The sequence below is a fragment of the Periplaneta americana genome, chromosome 4 (genome assembly GCF_040183065.1).
Source record: "Periplaneta americana isolate PAMFEO1 chromosome 4, P.americana_PAMFEO1_priV1, whole genome shotgun sequence".
NCBI lineage: Eukaryota > Metazoa > Arthropoda > Insecta > Blattodea > Blattidae > Periplaneta > Periplaneta americana.
Genome location: NC_091120.1, coordinates 69346327 through 69368398, shown reverse-complemented (window position 1 = coordinate 69368398; position 22072 = coordinate 69346327). Strand labels below are relative to the sequence as shown.

The window sequence follows — 22072 nt, the reverse complement described above, 5'->3', positions numbered from 1 at the left end:
TGGTACCACGAGGTTCTAAAGGGGCAAAAACAATGCCCAATTACTTTTTGGTAGATAGTGTAGTAAAGCAACTATAATTGTTATTATTGGGGCATTCCATGTCAAATCAACACAAAAAAGTGGACTTTTCAACCCGACCACCTCAGATTTTCATTAAATTTGGTAGGATGGTAAAGAACCTTAAGTTAAGTAATTATGTAAAATTTTAGCCCTCAATAATGCACGATATCCCTACAGCAATTCTGTCAATACGAGAAAAAATGTAAAAATGTCGCATACTATGTCAACAAAAATAATTCATAACTTCTCTTCTAATTGAGGTAGAATCTTAAACTTGGGCTTATTTTAAAGCTAAGGGATCATACGTTTCATTACAAATAGGTTTGCATCAAAGTAATGAATTCTTTATTGAATAGTCACGTGAAACACATTTTAACATTGAATATCTATAAATCCAGGACATAAATTATTTCGCGAAAAATGTATGTTATAGAGGTAAGAGTATTCTCCCCTTGGTGTAAGTTTCATTTTGGAAACGTTTCAGGAATATCAGTAAAAAAATATATCAATGTATTGGTTTGTAGCACTTAACCCCGTCTTACACCAACACTGCATGCGCACGAGTTCGTACTTGTCTGATAAGCTGTGTCATCGATCTGTCAGGCCGTCATGAGTGGCAGTTTATGCAGTCTTCAATTTATACAGATCTGTTTCAAGTGCAGTGTCGTTAGTTTTCGTAGTATGTGGTAGTTTTGTGCGATGTAATGGAGTCGCGTTTTAAGTTAGAGGCCTATGTTTGCTGCAATCCCTTCGAGAAATCAGGGCAGTGTAATTAGAGGAAAAATTTAAGAAGTGTTATATCGTGGATGCTTAATGTATTTCCTGATTTAAAACAGGAACAAAATGTGTGCGCTATGTGTCGCAAAGAAATAAAAATATAATATGATGCTATTACGCAGAATCCTCATAATGACTCTAGTAATGAAGAATACGTCGACTCTACAGCAAATGTAAGTTCATTAAATACAAGTCTTTTTGACCAAGGTGTGTTCCTTATTAAACAAGAAAGGCTACAACAAGAGAAATGTAAGAGACAGAAATTTGAAAATATTCGTCTTCGATATAAAGATAACGAGGAACCAGGACCTTCCTGATTCTGAAATTTTGTCTCAGTTGCAGGAAATTTTTCAAAATCCAGGTAAAAGTGAGAAAATCACATTTTAACACTACTACCTAAAAGCTGCAGCGTAAATAATATAAAAAAAAGTTTCTTTCAGCTTTCGAATACATAATTCGGAAAGCCAAAGTCCTGGCAAAGGGAAAGGGAATATTGTGTTCACCAAATCCGAAACCTGGAAAACCCTTGCTCGCGGCTGTTGCCGGTAAAGTTAAAGAATTCTGTTGTTCTGACGAGATAAGCAGAATAACGCCTGGTAAGAAATATTTGTTGTGACTAAAGAATCAGGGAGTAAATCACTTGAGCAGAAATTAATTATATGCAGTGTTTAAAAATTCTAACCCTGACCAAGAAATTGTATTCTAGCTGGAGTTAGTGGACTATACTCTCTGTGTTTGTGTCCTATCAGAATGTAAAACTTATGCCGGAAGCAATTTATTAAAGTTTCAGGTCTACGTGGATTTCAAGACAATTTTTCTTTATACTTTCCAACTTAACATTTCTTGGCTACTATGGTGTGCAATCCTCCTCATATAAATTGCTTGTTCAGGAAATGTACAGAATGTCCTGAACCATTAAAAATAAGAGAGGGTTTAGAGAAATGTTTCGTATAAAACTGCAGTGAATCAGTGACCTACAAGCAGTGGATGACGACTGACCGATCAACGCTTGAGACTATAATGAAACCCACAGACAAATTTTTCGACTGTCTCTTGGAGAAACTTGGTGATTTACTGACTCACTCATTTATATTATCTGAACAAAGTAAGTTTCTACGTGATATGAAATCATTTCTACAGCCATGCCTGCTTGTTGTGTTATGCGACTTCGCTGAAAACTATTATTTCGTAATCCAAGATGAAATTCAGTCATATCACAGGACTAATGTGCAGACAACCATTCATACTTTCGTAATATATCATAACGAATCGTCATCTATTAAAAATCTGGTAATAATTTCACACTGTCCGAAATATGACACTACAGCTGTACATCTGTTTCAAAAATATCTAATGGAGTCATTAAAACAAACATCTGTAATTCACCACAAAAATTATATATTTTTCCGATGGATTGTCTGCTCAGTATAAAAATAGAAAAAAATTTCCTGAACCTCACATTACATGAAGAAGACTTTGGATTTCCAACAGAATTGCATTATTTTTGCATATCGCATGGCAAAAGAGCATGCGACGTTGTAGGTGGGACATGGGACACTTAAAAGGTTTGCGGCTTGTGCTAGTTTGCAGAGACCATCCGATAGACAAATAACTACACCTAGGGAATTGTACGACTGGACAAGGCATCATCTCCCAAACATTAATACCGTTTATGTGACTAAAAAAGGCTATACTGAAGAGGAAAAAATGCTTGCTCTTCGATTTGCAAAATCCACCGCAGTGCCTGGAACACAAGTTTCATACAGTCCTGCTGTTTTTATGATGGGTATTATACTTGCTAAGCAGTTTTAAATGCAGTTGAAACAACGCAGCATCCTGTCTGGAAAGATGATCAGGCTATTTCATCTCAGCAATGAAAGGTAAGCATTTCTTACAGAACTTCAGGTTTAACAAAATCCATGTGACAATTTATTTCAGGTAATAATTTCAAAAATTCGAATTATGTAGTACATGTTAAATTACATAGCGACATTCAAGAATATGATCAACTATAATTAAATAGAACGAATGTGTGGGACATAATATACGGTTAGCTTACGCTTGCTGTGACATAATAATTTTTATCTTTATAACCTATGAAGATTCCAAGTTGAAACTTATCAGTTCATTATATCACTAATTGAAGCGTACTATATATTTTTTTCATTAAAATAAAACCCCCGCATTTTTAAATATGAATATATGAAAATTGTTTCACCATGTTTTTTTAGTGTAATTGAATACATGCAGAAAACAATATAAGTAATAAAAACTATCACATATTAAGAATTTATCACCCAATTTTTGTAAATTTATCTGGAGACGTTGTTGAGATATATAATTTTAATTGAAGCGGCGTGCTTACAAAAATGTGATTTTTCTTCATGTTTGAAACGCCACTGACAGAAAACGAAAAGCACAGGACATATGAAACTCGGCAGTTTTAGTTAGCGCGGCAGGTCAAACAAACCCTCAAAATTTGAAAGAAATCTGAGTCGGTCGGGTTGAGATCATTGTTGATTTGATATGGAATGACCCTATTACTACCATTCCCATAAAACACAATGAAACATATATATTAACAATTTAGTTCAATTCCTTATTAAAATTGCATTAAAAATCCATATAATAAATACAAATGTAAGACAAAAAGAACATATACATACGCAATAAAAACAAATAGAAAAAACACAATAAATACAAAAAGAACATTATCCTCTAATTACCTTATTCGCTCAGTGTTAATACTACTCATTGCAACACTAATAAATAATTCTTCTCCTTATTTCCTCGGCCCCATCCCTCTAGGCCAGTTCCACCCTCAGCTGTCGAACTTTTACCATAAATTTTCCCACACTCTCACAGAATTTAGCGTTATTTAATATATCATATGTTGCCAAATGCCATCTGCTAGATATAATGAAGAACTCTGGCAGGAGTTAAAGAGAAATTTTATCAGATTTCATTCTTATGACCTAAATGAATAGAAGTCGAAGCTGTTAGGGATATTAATATGAAAATTTGTACCACAGTCCGAGTATGTAGCTTTGCCGCCTCCAAGCTTCTCTTTAAACAACGCATAACAATTATTTAAGAATGAATCGCAGTCGTTTGTGACTAGCACGGAAAACAGTCCTCAGCACCTGTGGGTTCTGATACAGCAAAGTCACGATCCATCAATCTTAATATCACGAAAAGACGAGGAAATAAACGCACGACAAACGGTTAATTGGCTTCCGCCTGCACTAGCGCATTGCAATAGGACAAAGGTGCTTCACTGCCCCAGTTTTCATAGCCTATAGGTCTTTATTTTCTTCAGTTATTTAGAAACGCACACCCATAATTTAAATTATTAAGTCCGTTCTCTTAACACCTAAAGGAATGGTGGTGTAATGTACTTTTTTTGTCGTAGAATACGTATTTCCCCACAAACAGCATGTACACCCGTTCCGGGATTCGTGATGAAACAAAAAATGACAGAATTCCACATGCTTACTGTAACACTGAGCCACAGCCGAATGTTATTAGTAGTTAAAACATGAATCCATGTAACTTGTGTAACATACCCAATGATTCCACCTGCCCTCGCTACGGGCATGAGAGCACTGAAGTTGCGTATAAAATTAGTAGTGCCACGCGATCTCTCTCAGTAATATCTCGGCATCGAGAGAAGCTGTAGACCTGTGTTACCATTCGTTTCATTTGTAATTTCGAGTTCTGAAATATTAAGTTGTAATAGATACATGAATACACTTTCAGTGAACCATAGCGAAAAATTTGTTATGTGCTAGGACTAATTACGGAATGTCGCGTCATACATTGTGAGGAAAAAAAAAAATATATATATATTCTTTATTAATTACTTCTTCTTAACATAGACCCATACTCTCCATTTGTAACATCAATAAACCGAAACAAGAAATAAACATTCAAATCGACACCATTACAGGGAGTAAGGGGTGTAAGTGCCATTATTTTAACTGATGATTGTTCACATCATAAGGAAGAAAAAATGTCCTTACAATTTTTTCTAATTGCAGGAGGGAGTTTACAAGTACACAGTACAGCTCAAGCGGATACAGACATACCGGTACAAAACAGATGTTATGTTTTATTTAACGACGCTCGCAACTACAGAGGTTATATCAGCGTCGCCGGATGTGCCGGAATTTTGTCCCGCAGGAGTTCTTTTACATGCCAGTGAATCTACTGACATGAGCCTGTCGCATTTAAGCACACTTAAATGCCATCGACCTGGCCCGGGATCGAACCCGCAACCTTGGGCATAGAAGGCCAGCGCTATACCAACTTGCCAACCAGGTCGACTACAAAATAGATGCTCTGTTCTAATGTAGGGGCGGACCGTTGTTTACATAAAATAAACAGCAAATAAAAACTTTCAGTCTCATTAATAGAACTTTATAGTAAATGTCCATTTTATTTAATAATATTGGCAATATTGGTCCATTTTTTTTATTCTACAACATTTTAATCTCTCCCGCTTCCATAAAGCAGTACCGTTTTTTAAGAAATTTCTGTTTGTGTGATTTTCGAAACGAGGTAGGAAACTCCTAGTTTCTAATAATCGTTGAGAAACTGCTACAAAAGTTCGCCGATTAGGTAATCTTCATTGCGGAAAACATTGACGATACATCTTCTCACCTCACTTGAATTACGACGACTTTCTCCATAAATTAATAACATATGATATTCCTAAACTGTGAATGACAATGTAAGTTTTTATCGAATATCTGGTACCGAACTGTCATCCGCTCGGCAGTAGATCTATGGACAGGGAGCTTGAACTCAGCTGACATGTACGTACGTCTGTGCAGAGTACTGCCTGCTGAACACGTTGCCACGTCTCTCACGCCAGAATACTAACAAATTTAAGCACGCAATTTTATTTAATTTCACAAAAATGTAAAAGAATACACAAATATTTGTTTAAACTAGCATTGTCCTTCGACAGTGGCTAAAAGATAATATGTCTGAGCCTGTCTGTGCTTCAAGAATAGCGTACAAGTACAAAAAATGTGCTAAATTTCGCTTTTAGTTGTTGAAAAATGGGAGGTGCTTCTGCATTAATTCGTTTTAATTCAAATTTCATTGTTTCAATGGGAAGTATTAAATGAATGAACTTAAACATTTACAGATAGATAGAATGATGCTTGCTTCATATATGCTCCAATTACTTCGGTATAACTGCATTTTCGTACGATGAAAACTGTTCTGTCCGATAGGAGAAAGAAATTTGACATCAGAAAATCTAAAAATGTACCTTGTAATGTGTAACCAGTAACATGAATATCATATGAATTAGATGATAAAATGTATTAGACTTTATGCTTTTAAAACTCGCTGTCATTTTTTGTTGTTTTAATTTCCTTTTTTGCCTGCATATTGTGCCATTTTTAAATACATAGTGCCTTTTTCATGTTTTAATTCCCCTTTTTTGCCTGCATATTGTGCCTTTTTTTAAATAAACAGTGCCTTCTTCATATTTTAATTTTCTTTTTTGCCTGCATATTGTGCCTTTCTTAAAATCACTGTGCCTTTTTGATGTTTTAATTCCCTTTTTGCCTGCATATTGTGCCTTTTTTAAATAAACAGTGCCTTCTTCATATTTTAATTTTCTTTTTTGCCTGCATATTGTGCCTTTCTTAAAAGCACTATGCCTTTTTCATGTTTTAATTCCCTTATTGCCTGCATATTGTGCCTTTTTTTAAATACACAGTGCCTATTTCATGTTTTAATTCCCTTAGTGCCTGCATGTTGCGCCTTTTTTAAATATACAGTGCCTTCCTCATATTTTTAATTTTCTTTTTTGCCTGCATATTGTGCCTTTTTTAAATACACAGTGCCTTTTTCATGTTTTAATTCCCTTTTTGCCTGCATATTGTGCCTTTTTTAAATACACAGTGCCTTTTTTATGTTTTAATTCCCTTTTTTGCCTGCATATTGTGCCTTTTTTAAATGCACAGTGCCTTCTTCATATTTTAATTTTCTTTTTTGCCTGCATATTGTGCCTTTCTTAAAAGCACTATGCCTTTTTCATGTTTTAATTCCCTTATTGCCTGCATATTGTGCCTTTTTTTAAACACAGTGCCTATTTCACGTTTTAATTCCCTTAGTGCCTGCATGTTGCGCCTTTTTTAAATATACAGTGCCTTCTTCATATTTTTAATTTTCTTTTTTGCCTGCATATTGTGCCTTTTTTAAATACACAGTGCCTTTTTCATGTTTTAATTCCCTTTTTGCCTGCATATTGTGCCTTTTTTAAATACACAGTGCCTTTTTTATGTTTTAATTCCCTTTTTTGCCTGCATATTGTGCCTTTTTTAAATGCACAGTGCCTTCTTCATATTTTAATTTTCTTTTCTGCCTGCATATTGTGCCTTTCTTAAAATCACCGTGCCTTTTTGATGTTTTAATTCCCTTTTTGCCTGCATATTGTGCCTTTTTTAAATACACAGTGCCTTTTTCATGTTTTAATTACCTTTGTGCCTGCATATTGTGCCTTTTTCATGTTTTAATAACCTTTTAAGCCTACCTATTTTCAATATTATAAATGCCTAAACATTCAAGCTCTATTCATTACAATTGTAATGCAAATCACTCGCCTGGGAAAAGGCCTACACCTTGGTTACTCTCTGAGTAAATAAGTGATCTGCACTTTTCAGCACTAGTGACATCAATGCGCCACGCATGCAGAGTCTGGTAGAATAACAGGAAGTTAAGGGCCTTTACATTACACAATAAAATATCCATTAGGAGACATGCCTCTCTCATGATAAAGAACTGCTTGTAGTAAACTGAAACTTCTCAAATAATATCAATTGCATCTACATTCATATACAAAACATTTTCAGTACCTTTTACGAAATGAGTAAGTACTTATTTTTAACGTACTAAAACTAAACCTATCCTATTTAGATTACTTTCCCACCGAGTTATTATGCTGTCTTTTTTCGCAGGCAGAGAAATGATCCAACAAGATTTGCTTTCAAGCTGTTTGTAGATCAGAATTGACACATTATAAAGCTTTGCCAGGCCAATAAATTGGATTTACAATTCATGTTGGAAAAATGTTCAGCTAAGCCTCGTGTTAATAACATATATCAAAATATGATTAATTATTTATTCCGTCAATATGGCTTAAGCATTGAATTACATATGAAAGAAAATATTGATGTGTTACATCCTATTTAATCTTGATACTAACGTTTTCGCCCCTAATGGGGCATCTTCAGGTACAAGATATAAGTATCATCTAAAATCAATTACAATACAATTATTATTCCATTAGACTGATTACGGGCAAAAACACATCCCTTCTGTTCAACAACCCGTGTATGATGATTAGACTCGCATGATGTTATACGAGAGCATTGAACATTTAACGAGAATCCCAATCGCTCTACGAAATTAGTTATACTCGCTTTTATGACTCCACATTTAATAATATTAGGTTTTAATTTTGTATATTTTTAGTATTTTATTGACCTTATTGGCAACAACACAATATATTTGAGACACCATACAAGGGGATCTACTTTGTATAGCTAAGCAAATTCACATTGTTTTAAATTAAAATTTGTTTTTAATTTTTTGACAGGACATTTAATTTTGGTATGGATAATATTGTCACTATGTCATATTTCATTCTAGTCATGGTATTTTCAAATGTAAAACTTGAATTTTATTGATTTTAGATGGTACTTATATCTTGTACCTGAAGATGCCCCATTAGGGGCGAAAACGTTAGTATCGAGATTAAATAGGATGTAACACATCAATATTTTCTTTCATATGTTTTTCTTTCATATGTATTCAATACTTAAGCCATATTGACGGAATAAATAATTAATCATATTTTGATATATGTCATCAATAAATTGGAGTTTAAACATGCGTAATACTGTGAGCTATACGGTACCATTGATTGTCACTGATGGGTCTGTTACATGTCCAAGAGTTTTATGATGGGCAGCAAATACAATTTTCCACCCATGAGAGGTACCCGTGAACTTGCTTAATTGAGCTAGCTAATAGGCACATATGATTAAGGTCCATTGCATACACAGAAAAGTTGTGCAGACACATTTCCAAGAGTGGCAATAACGCGTTCGAGCACTTTCCCTCGACTGCGACCTTGATGACATTAAAGCATTGTTGCGTCACTCGGTGACTTGCAGTGATTCCCGTAATGAGGACGGCGGTTCGAATACCAGGGCAATCTTGCCCACTGTAATGATCTTGATTTTTAGTGTTTGTATTCACGTGTGTGACGTCGGCCGCTTTCGGATGTTGCAATAACTCATACTCCACGCTCCACATAGCGACATCAGCGGCAATTGCAGTACACGTAATTCGGTGATTACCAATTGAAGACCTCTCGATGTTGTCAAGGACGCATACAAAGCGTTCCCATGCCTTCCAAGTTACTGTTAATACCAAAAGAGCAACCATGAATATTTTCTTAACATTACTTACTCACAAATGGCTTTTAGAGAACCCGGAGGTTCATTGCCGCCATCACATAAGCCTGCCATCAGTCACTATTCTGAAAGAGATTAATCCACTCCCTAGCATCACACCCCACCTCCCTCAAATCATTTTAATATTATCCTCCCATCTACGTCTTTGGCTACCCAAAGTTCTTTTTTCCCCCTCAGGTCTTCCAACTAACACTATGTGCGTTTCTAGATTCGCCCATACGTGCTACATATCTTGCCCATCTCAAACGTCTGAATTTAATATTCCTAATTATGTCAGGTGAAGAATACAATGCGTGCAGTTCTGCATTCTGTAACTTCCTCCATTTTGTTGTAGCTTTATCCCTTGTAGCCGCAAATATTTTCCTAAGCACTTTATTCTCGAACACTCTTAACCTCCATGTATGTAAATTACTTTGTACTATTACACAATTTCATTTATTAATTATTATTTCATGCTCTGTCTTAATGATCTTCGAGACATAATTAAATAGCATTTAATTTTTATTTTATTTTGTAATATTCAATTTGTATATAATTATCTTTGTTTTATCAGCTTTTGACAATTTATAATGTTTGTGATTCTTTGTCTGTATTTTGTAATTTTAAATTTATTTGTATGTTACTGTAGGCCTATTCTTTTGTTTCTGACTGAGTGGCCTTGAGGTATATGTACACCCACATAACGCAAAAATGATGAAAAATTACAATTTTGAAAATATAACTATTTTAATAGAAAATTTTCTCCCCCTTAATTTGATATAATAATTTTCGATTTATGCCTTATGGTTTTCCAGATAAGTCCCATTTTCCAAAATTCTGAGTCATCAGGCACGGTCACTTCTACGAAGATCACTCCAAAAGCAATGTACTACATTTTTTTAAATTTATTTTTTATTCTAAACCTATACAATTTATGGAGGTCATTTGAAAGGTGCGGCGATTATTTGGAGAAGTGACGTATTGTTTCTGAAGGATGTATCTACATTCTATGAAAACAGCAAATCTGTAGGATAAAAATGTAATTTTTAAATAAATATTGTGGATTACTTTTGGAGTGATCCTCGTAGCTGTCAATCCCTCGTCCAGCATTGCTTGTAAAATAAACTTCTTTCTAGTCCCAAAATATATGTATAGATATCAGGGCATGATCATTAGATTGAAAACACGCTTTTACATAACGAAGTAATTTATAATCTTTTACCGTTAGTCACAAAACTGTAAATTTGTGTGTCAGTGATGTTGTACGTCATTTTAATAAGATTCCAAAAGTAGAAATTAAAATTCTGAGGAGGATGGGCAGAAGCCCTGGGACAAACACCATCGCAGGATTTGTTGCATCAATGGAGAATAAGGACAAAAATGCCAAAAAAAAACATTCAACACTTGAAGTTAAAACAAGGAAGAGGTATTTCAGAGGCAGAAAGAAGCTGAAATTGGACTGACATGAAGCTGCTTAAGAGGTGACATATGATGATGGAATCTTCTAGGCTCTGACAGTTTGTGGTTCATTTCCTGCAAATAGTAATTTTAGAATATTTAATTCTTTTAAACATAATATCTCAGCCAAATATGGTGATACCAAGAAGATATTGATATAATTTTGAAGCTTGAAATGTCCCCTAGTGCCTGACAATGAGTAAAATAACATTAATATAGTTAATAATTACTTATGGATTTTTACATGATTTATACAACATAAAATATTAGTATAAGTTACATATATGGTAATATTTAATTAATGTAAATTAAAATAAAAAATAGCTATATGTCAGGCACTAAAGAATAGTTTTAGCTATAAAACAGTGAAGAAACTGTGGCTCTATCTTAAAAACTACATGAGCTATCATGTTTTAAGTTGTATGTCAAAATTATGAACAAAATGATTTTTATAAACAATTCAGACATAATTTCAAGGGATCTGTTCACTTCATCCTCTTTCTGGTACCATTCTCAATTGTATAAAAATTTTACAGAGCAAAATTATGCAAGACAAAATGTTTTGTATGTAAAGGTGTACATATACATTAACTCCGCCGAAATAAATGAACGAATCAAGGAATGAGTGAATTAATTAATAATTGAATAAATTAATAATTCATTAAGTAAATAAATAAGTGAAAGAATGAATGTATCAAAAAATAAATAAGTGAAAGTTAAATTAATAAATATATTAATCAATTAATATAAATATGTATGTTAAACAAAAAATCTTTTTGAAACAAATCGCAACCCACATAATAAGATAAGGAAAAGCCCGGTTCCTAGTTCTTTTTTAATTTAAACTGATATTACTCCTACCAGAGACACTTCAGCATTCCCCAGGTCACTCTGCTGGTACATTAGTCAGCAGCGAAACCTTTGCATAGACATCATAACTAAACCAGGTTTTCTTTTTGGTATTCTTCATATTTCCTAGGTTATAAAGAATGCACAAATTATCATTCTATACAAACAAACAGAAATTTGAATTTCGTTATTTTCATCGTTTATCTGACCTTATTCAGTCCTTTCCTAAGAGCTCCTTGTCTCTTCAACCATGTTCTCTTTCCTGTGCTATTGTTTCAAATTATTTGTACCACTTCATTATATACACAGCATATCTTAGAAGATCATATTCCTAATTTCCTCTTAATCTGTCATTGCTCATTGAAGAGCATTATTATTCCACTTTTACATTTACTCTTCCTTCTTCTCCCAGAATGTATTACAGATTGTTTCTTAGGTACTCTGTCATCGCTTGTAAAGTTCTGTATAACCGCGCCCTTCTGATTGCTTATTTTTTCTAGTATATCTCTTTTATCCAAAATCCCATTCTCTCTTTAATAATTTAACTCCTTAACTAACTCAATAATAATAATAATAATAATAATAATAATAATAATAATAATAATAATAATAATAATATTATTATTATTATTATTATTATTATTATTATTATTATTATTATTATTATTATTATTTACAGGTTCTTATCAGATGGCACATAAGTTACAATATCTCTAAGCACTTCAGCTCAAGTAGGCTTTTTGTGCATCCGTTATGGAATAAGTTGCATGATAATTGTGATGTCCGGCTAAACCGGCACATTACGCATTCTACTCCAGCCATCAAATTCGAATGCCACGCGTCTGGTGGTGAGCTGCAATAACTCACAGATCTGCATGAGTAATAATTTCCTCATCAGGCAAGAAATAGCCCGAGAGGGGTCCGATGCCTCTTGTAGATCTAAGTATTGTCTATAATCCACCGCCACTGCCACCCTACTAATCTCTGGACAAGCAGCGAGGAAAATCAGCCACGGCGGAGATGAATTCGATGTCACGCAAACACAAATGGTTCCCTATTTTTCGAGACGGAGATGATAATGAAACAGGAATTGTGGAGGGTGTTGGTAGAATGACGAGGGGAAAACAGGATCACTTGTCTTTGTCCATAATAAATGCAAGTCCATCGTTGCCGTGATGTTTACTATAGAGTCAGCTTTCGTAAACGAGCGCTCAACCAATTGTTATTGCGTTTGTATTCACAGTTTATTCCGAGGAAACTGAAATCGTGAAAGTAAACGAAGTTGGAGATGATTGATGTATTCGTAGTAGGAAGTCTCAAAGCTCACAGACTTGGAAGGCAAAACCGGTCCAGTGCAATCGCTTGCTCTAGAATGGCAGGATTCACTGTTACAGAAAGGCTCAAGGTCGCTCCAAAGTGGGGCACTTGCGAAGTGACGTTATTGCTGTGTTAATTGCGCCTCTACAAAGTGACTCGATGTCTTGGAATATGATTTATTTTTACGGTAGGAATTAAAACAAAAATTCAGTTTGTGGCTTATGGCACTTCACTCCAAGCAGACTGAACCTATGCTAAGCAAAACTATAATGATGCAAGTTTGCTATAGGTACTTTCTCTTTCATTATATGTACCACCCATCATCCTCACCAAATCAACGTTCGCAGAATTTTAACAACACGAGTTTAGCAATTCATTGTGATCTCTAATGGTAATGGTTTAGTACAACGTTGACTTTCCATTTAACATATTAATATACTATAGCTACTTAATGGTCTAGACCAGGCCTGTACAAGATTTGCGCTCTCCGAGTCGGCTCACAGCTCGAGAGCGGAATGCAGATATTGGCTTCGCTCTGTATAAGGGTGGACTGGAAGAAGGGATGATCTCGTACAAAATGTACACAAAAGTACTAGTACGAGTGTTCATGAAATGAATTCCCGTTCAGTGTTTACAAAACTATCTTGGACTATTATTAATTAATAAATATATATTTATTTTACAGAAATAATAGAAACTCTATAGCTACTTAAATATACAGTATCATTTTGTTATATTTTTATTTATCAGTACATCAAAACGGGGTTTTATGCTGTTGGCAACTGAAAGGAAAGAAATATCAGTTACAGTTGTTCGATGTCTGCTTTTATTAAAGTTGATGATAGAAAACAGTTACTCACAAATATAAATGTTGAGCCAAACATAGCAATCATTTTCACAGCCAGCTTGTGTAGTCGTGGATGTTATTGCTGAGGTTCAGTCTTGTAAAACTCAACCAGGCTAGTAGTATTATTCAAACTGTCTTTAGCTCTTAGCCCACATTGAAGATCAATAAGTGCAAGCTGTAAATCGTATGACACTGTTTCAACTGGTGTTGAAGGTATTTATTATGATAACTTTAAACTTTTTTCCAATTAAGACAAGATCTTGGAACCTAGAATTAAATTCATTTTGAATTTCAATTAATATTTGCACATAATCGTTTAACATGGCTCCATCACAAGCAGTTTCTATCGTTGGAAAGTGAGCCATATTACTTTCCCGAAACTGAGTTACGAAAAGTGTAAGTTTACGACTAAAATCCCGTAATTTATTCAACATATCAACAATGATAAGAGATATTTAAATTATTGAAGATTCATAATTTGTAACAGAGACTGGATTGATCTTGCTCAGGATAGGGACCTATGGCGGGCTTATGTGAGGGCGGCAATGAACCTCCGGGTTCCTTAAAAGCCAGTAAATAAATAATAAATTGTAGCATAGAGTACCCTATCTCTTGTAATAATGAAACTTTCAACTCCTGAACCTTTTTACTGCGATCTTCACAAACAAAACCATCGTATCTCTATGTGTGGACTAGTAATGACGCATTATATTATGTTTTCCTCTTTCTTTCAAACGTTTGTGGCAGGTAAGTATTGACTCCAGCTGCTGTGAAAAAATAAGCATTTTCCCATGCAATATTGAAGGAATTTGCCTGATGATCACTTTTCCGTCTTTTAGATTCCTTCATTATGAAGCCGTAGTTAGGCAAAATGAAATAGCTACTGATAATACACACTACACCAGATAGCTGCGTGGACTGTCTTCTACCTATAGCAGGCGTAAGTCATTCCGACGTACCTTTCCGGCGAGCTCTTCGACGACTCTCCCGCTCCGAAGGAGCGCCGCTTGTGCAGACGTGGTCTAGACTGCTAGAACAGTCTCCCACGAAATCGTTAAGAAAGCTAACTCAGGTTCAACAGGCAGGTGTAGCCAAGGCATCAGCTTAGAAAACGACGAAATTGTTAAAATTAGATTCTTATAAAGCAACAGTCATTCATAAATTGAATGAAGTGGACCGTGTGCCTAAGGCTGAATTCTATCGAAAGAGACGAAATCAAGCGTGTATGTAGAAATCTCTTCAAAAGATATGAAATATGTTTTAGAGAGAATGGTCGGCACTTTCAGAACTTACTGTTAGGTAAGACAATAAATTACATAATATTTAATGAAATGTATAAGTTGTGGAATTTTATTGCCTGAAGCTGACGAGCTGAATCATCGTTAAAAGGGCTGTTACTTGCCGAAGTCACTTTCCAAATGGCGCCATACCAACAATAAGCGAAGTCTTTTTCTAGCCATACACCTGTTATAATTCTGTGTTGCATAACAGCTACTCGGTTGGGGTGTCAACTTGCATTCCCGTTCATAGTAGGATCTTGAAATATTGATCCATTAGGAAACGATCTGAGAGTTAAAATATCAAATGGAGTGGCAATTGTCTGTGGTAAACAGGAGAAGGAACTCAGATGTTGTCGAGGTTTCTGTGCAAGACAAGGAACAGCTGGGATAGAATATCAGACTCAAGTTGAAAAAGCCTATACATCAGGAAAAAGTATTTCAAGGGTAGGAGATATCAAACTCTGCAAGACATAGCGAATGTTTTGTATAAAATATATTTGTACACTTGATATACAAAGAATACCATACAAACAAAATGATACCTTCTTAGAGTGAAGGCCACAAAGTTCTCTGTAATATAGTCAGTACATACATTAATAAATGCATTTTCAACATTGGAAAATGAACAAATTGCGCTTCGTGTTGCGATCCAAGTAATGCGATGATGACATGAAGATGACTATTGAATGAGTGTGATTGAAATCAGTGGCAACTTAAGAGCAGGAAGTTTGTTAGCATTTATTGTTTTGGACAAGGCAGAGTTAAGATTGCTTAAGTAATTAATTCTTTGTTATTACCACATAGAGAGTCAATTTGTTGACTGGTATAACATAAATTATTTAGAAGCGAGAGAATTTGAATGCGTGGCAAGAACGAGACACAGAAATGTTCTCACAGTAACGCTACAGCCGTTGAGTGGTTAGCATATCAAAAGTGTTAAAATAGAACTTGGAATCAGTTTACAGTAGCCATTACCTAAGTAATCTGAGACAGATTCGTCGTTTCTTGTTGAAAGAAAACTTTGACATATCCAAGTTTGTACATGACCACCTTTAATAGTAATTAGTTTTTATTACTTTTGATAGACTGCTTTTATAAAGTATGAATCAGTAGAAACAAGTTCTTTGTAATACTATTTCAAAAGACGGTCGTTACTACGGCAACTAAAGAACGACATCAACAGTACTGTCTTTAATAGCTAATTCTTGTTACTTTTATACGCTGTACTTCTGTATCACGTGAATAAATGAAGTCAAGCTTTTTGTGGACTGTTTCTAAAGATGATCATTACTATTTGAACTCAAGAACGTCAGTGAAACAGAACGCATGCAATCTAGAATCTATCGGTCATCTTGCGTAAAATCCTTAAGACATAAATCGCACTTGAGGCGATATCGGCTTTCACTTTTCGTAGACAACGCCCAAAAGCTATGGAATTTTACGGCTTTCCTTATCGTGTAATAATTCGACATCTGGACATAAACGATGTTAGTAAGAAGTGGGGAAGACGATGACAAAATGTAAACGTGTGGATGATGAATGTGCATGAAATTAATACTAAAAATTACGAATAATGGACGCTATCTGCTAGCCGTGTGTGTGGCAGTTATCATAACGAAGAAGTAACACTTTATAAAGCAACTGTCACCATGGCAATCAGAAACTCGTCCGGTTGAAAGAAACGATGGCAATCACTGGTGAGATGGCTTACTTAGTGGTAACCGCCATAGCTTCCCAAAGAGTGACCGTAGCTTCCCAAAGAGTGGCCGTAGCTCAGACCTTCGTGGCCGAGACTGTATCCTCCACTGATACCACCGTAGCCTCCGTCAATGCCAAAACTGTGTCCCTTGACTAAGACAGGGACTGCCTTGTGTACTATGACAGGTTGGGGCACGGGAACCGCCACTGGCTTAGGAACAGGGACAGCTATTGGCTTGGGAATATGGACAGGGACGGACACAGGATAAGGAACCTTGACAGGTACCTTGACTGGGTAAGGCACAGGTTTCTCTACAGGGTAAGGGACAGGCTTCTCGACAGTAACAGGGTAGGGCTTGGGAACATGGACGGGATATGGTCTGTCAACAGGGACTGGTACCTTCACAGGGACAGGGATAGGAACCTTCTTCTCAACTGTGACAGGGTAGGGGTGTGGTACTGGAACGGGGACCTCCTTGGTAATGGTAATGGCTTTGACGTGACCTTCGCTGACGGTGCCGTAGCCGAAACCGCCGCCGTAACTTCCGTAGCTTGATCCCAGGCCGTGTCCAGCGCTGAGAAGACCAATGCCGTGGCCGCCGAGAGAGAGACCTCCTCCGTGTCCCAGGGAGTAGCCTCCTCCGTGTCCCAGGGAGTAGCCTCCGCCGTAGTCGCCCAAGCTATGCCCGTAGCCTAGACCGAAGATACCTCGCTTCTCTGTCTTAGCGGCCTTCTCTTCGGCGAAGACTGCGCCGCATATGGCTGCGAGTAACAACACCTGCAACGAGTAGAGATCTCAGTAGAATTATGAAGAGTTTTCTTCTAAGAAGTTTACTTACTTAGTTACAAATGGCCTTCACATAAGACCGCCATCGATCCCTATTCTGAGCAAGATTAATCCAGTCTCTATCATCATATCCCACCTCCCTCAAATCTATTTTAATATTATCCTCCCATCAACGCCTCGGCCTCCCCAAAGGTCTTTTCTCCTCAGGTCTTCCAATTAACACTCTCTATGCACTTCTAAATTCACCCATAAGTGCTACATGCCATCTCTAACATCTGGATTTAATGTTCCTAGATGAAGAATACAATGCGTACAGTTCTGCGTTGTGTAACTTTCTCCATTCTCCTGTAACTTCATCCCTCTTAGCCCCAAATATTTTTCTAAGAACCTTCTTCTCAGACACTCGTAATCTCTGTTCCTCTCTCAAAGTGAGAGTCCAAGTTTCACAACCATAAAGAACAACCGGTAATACGAGTATAACTGTTTTATAAATTCTATCTTTCAGATTTTTGACAGCAGACTAGATGAGAAAAGCTTCTGAACCGATTAATAACACGCATTTCCCATATTTGTTCTGCGTTTAATATCCTCTCTATTGTAATTTATATTGTTAGTGGTGCTCCAAGGTACTTGAATTTTTCCACCTTTTCAAAGGATAAATTTCCAATTTTTTTACTTCCATTTCGTACTATGTTCTGGTCACGAAACATAATCCAATTTTATATAAAATCCCATTTTCGTTTTATTTCGTTCGCAATTAATTTTTTATTTCTTACATAAATAATTTATTTTTATATTTAAGTATGTATATTAATATTACTACTTTTATCATTGTTTCATTGTGTAGTTCACTTCTGGTAGTGTGCAAGAGAAGGCCTCATGGCCTTAACTCTACCAGAAAAAAAATAATTAAGTGAAATTAAATTAATTAATTAAATAAATAAAATTAATAATTTTTTAATATTAAAAACTGGCCTCTACCTGATTCTGGTATAAAATACAATAACATAAATATGATGAGATACTAAATACGTGAGGTGAGTTAGGTGAGATGAGATTGTACCTAAACTGCTGATTGTGTTGCGAGATAAATTGCTCGAAAAAATCATAGAGATTAGGAAAAATAAATATAGCTTTGGGAAAATTTAGTTTTCAAAATTCCGTTAACATTGCTATTAGGAAAATAGCCTGGAGAAGCGTGATTATGAAAATAACCACCGCAAATGAATGAGTATAATTGAGAAAAAAATCGGATATATATCTGAACGTTGGAAGATTAAAGTTGAGACGACGGATTGAAAAAATTGTAATGAAAACGAAAGGGTGTACAATTTAATATTGTGATGGCGATGATGATGATGATGATGATGATGATGATGATAATGATGATGGTAATTAATATAGAGGTTTCTCTCTGTGTATGGTGCGGTTTGTTCTGTAAATTAATCTGAATGCACACGTAACTCAGATTCCTCCTTTTAAGACGTTAATTTTGTGTTTTTATGTTGGCAGTATCAATTCTCTGAACACCCATCTAATTAACCTACTTTACGACTACTTATTGGAACGTTTTAATGTACAAAAATTTGATTAGAATTCCTTATGCAAGGAGAGTGTGAAGATTTTCAATATTGCAAAAAATTACCACATATTATTATATAAATTCGATATTAACATATATGGAACATATGCGGAGACTAAGAGGAAGGCAGTAAAGATTGAAAAATGTTGAGTTTGCAGCTAAAGACTTGCCATTTCGCGGAACACTGTGTATATATGTATCTATAAATTCGATGATGTTCGGGTAAAGCAGGTTTTAAGTCAGTTTTTTCTCAAATTGAGTTTCGTTCCTTAGTGAAAACACAAATTAAATTATACAAGTGGGTGTGCAAAAAAAAAAAAACAAACAAAACAAAAGAATACTAGCATTTTCTACGTTTCATTTGTGTATAAAGGTATTTGCAATAAGGGTCCGAAGTTTAACTTTAATTTACCTCAAAACTCATTTTTATGGCTTATCTCCCTTCACCAAAACACCATCGAATTACTCCCTGCTTAAAGAACTCATTTAGTTATGCATTCAATTTCGGTACCAATTAATTTAGTTATGATCATGTATTTCCTGACAATGCTAGTAAAAAACAATGTGTTAAATAAGACATGGGCCTACGAGGTTAACTGAAAGACAGGTAACAACGAACTTGACCAATATTGCAAATATCAAGCTGTAGCTGATGAACTAGCTACCACTGTAAATCGTACTTCAGTAATGTCAAATAAAACACGTGAACTGAATAACAAACGACCAAAGCAGATCTCAAAAAGAAATATTGCATTAACCTACTGACCTTACTAATAAACTTAAAAAGTAACTGCACGTTCTTAAAGGTATTTTGTTACGACCTTCTGTTAATGGATACGTATTACATCGCTCAGACAGTAGATGGCACTTGAAGTTCGCATACACTATCACCATCTGTAGTTGTACTATGCCAACTTCATGTGACCAAATTCAACAAAATTGAAGAGCTCCCTGGAATAAGGATGTAACTACTCGTAACAAAACTTTAATAATTCATGTTTCAGGAGAAAGGAAAATTATTTTAGGCATATTTCATTAGGCCTGTATTTACTATCATAACCAGGGAACGGATTTATATGGACTAAAAATATATGAAATATGTAAATATATATGTAGTTATTTTTACCAAAATATGGAATTAAATATGGATTTTTACCAAAATATGGAATTAAATATGGATTTTTACCAAAATATGGAATTAAATATGGACTTAAAATTATAAAAAAATGACTATGTACGTTAAATATTGGTACATTTTAATCAAACTAAACAAAAAATATAATGGACGTACCTTATCTTCCAATGTAGTTTCAACAAAACACAATTTTTATTGTCTGTTACCATAACAATAGGTTACAAACATTTCTTTCAAGTGCTGAAAAGTGAATCTTCTTCTATTGTCTCTGAGGATAGATTTATACTGACTAAAAGAGCGTTCGACGTCACAAGAAGTAACTGGTACATAATTCAATTTCACAATGTCTGCTGGGGATAAGTCCAAGTTAATCTTCACTGTTGATTCACCACTCATCACAGCAACAACCTTTTGTAGTTCTTCATATCCAGGGTTTTTTGAAAGTACAGTGTCCACCTTAGCTCTTACTGCATCTGCAACTTTACCTCTACCACGATTCAGTTGTTCCACAGTACTATTTATAATTTCAAAACTTTCAGATAGTGAAAGGTGCCTATTTTGGAGACTTTTGAGCGTTTTTATGATGCATGAAAATGTATGCTGAATGTGAGCTAAGTCATTCTTCACACTTATGTCACAGGTAACTGTTTTCGCAGTATCAATTGAGACTGCATCTTCAGAGTCCAATGCAAGGAGAACATTGTTAATAGAGTCTATATGTTCGGCATAATATTCAACTGCTTCTAGCCATGTACCCCATCTAGTTAAAATTGGCTTTGGTGGCAATGGAATTTCAGGGTACATTTCTTTCAACACGTTAACTCTACTGGGAGCTTTGAGAAATACTTTTTTCACTGATGAAATCAACAAATCTACTTTAGGGAAATTGTCTCTGACCACTTCTGCCACACGATGAAATGCATGCGCCACACAAGTAAAATGAGTCAATTTAGGATATACAACAGATAATGCTTGTCCAGCTTTGACCATATAAGGGGCAGCATCGCTAATAAAGAATAACACATTATCGTACATAATACCCTTTGGCCACAGGATACCCATAGCTTCGTTGAACAGTTTAACTATAGTTTTGTTATTGCACTTTTCTAGAACATCACAATGTAAAAGAATTCGTTCAGAATATTGTTCACTTAACAAACCGATAACTACATTACCAACAAGTCTACCTTCTTTGTCGGGAGTCTCATCAATGGAAACCCAAATTGAACTATCTTTAATTTCATCTCTTATCTTCTGTATTGTCTCATCGTAGATGGATGGAGCATACGTCTTCCTAAGTGTTGACTCATCCGGGATTGTATGTTGAGTATATTTTTCAAGGAATTCCCTGAAGACCTTATTCTTTAGTTTGTAGAGAGGAATATCAGCAGAGATGAGAGAACGGCACAGGTCGATGTTAAACTCAGATCTTACATTCGATGTTGTTGGTTGTGTTAAAAACAATTGTCTCTGCTTGGAATTTAGTTGTTTGTTGGCCTGATGTTTACTAGTTGTAATGTGTTGTTGCACCAGGAACTTTTGTGTAGATGATACTGCACACTGACACAAATTACAAAATAATATTTTATTGTCAGTTGATAAACCATCTTCTTTAAATTCTGAAATGTAACTTGTTAGTTTTGATTTTAAATTGACTGAATGACGTACTTTTGGCATATTTACCGTCTTTATAGTATGATTTACAAAACTGAACCTATGTGTACTCTGACTGGCATTTAACTGTTGAGCTGCACAACTGAAGTCTGTTAAAAATTTTAAATTAAATTAATACAGTTTTGTAA

General features: G+C 35.2%; 1 protein-coding gene across 1 annotated transcript in view; it reads right to left on the bottom strand.

Moving 5' to 3' along the window:
- LOC138698917 (uncharacterized) overlaps positions 1 to 22072 on the bottom strand; it is a 72723-nt gene that overhangs the window by 33100 nt on the left and 17551 nt on the right. The window contains exons 2-3 of the mRNA XM_069825113.1: positions 16783 to 17544; positions 14748 to 14818 (exon numbers count right to left, since the gene is read on the bottom strand). Coding sequence (XP_069681214.1) covers positions 14748 to 14818; positions 16783 to 17544 — 833 coding nt within the window. The remainder of the gene's footprint in view (positions 1 to 14747; positions 14819 to 16782; positions 17545 to 22072) is intronic.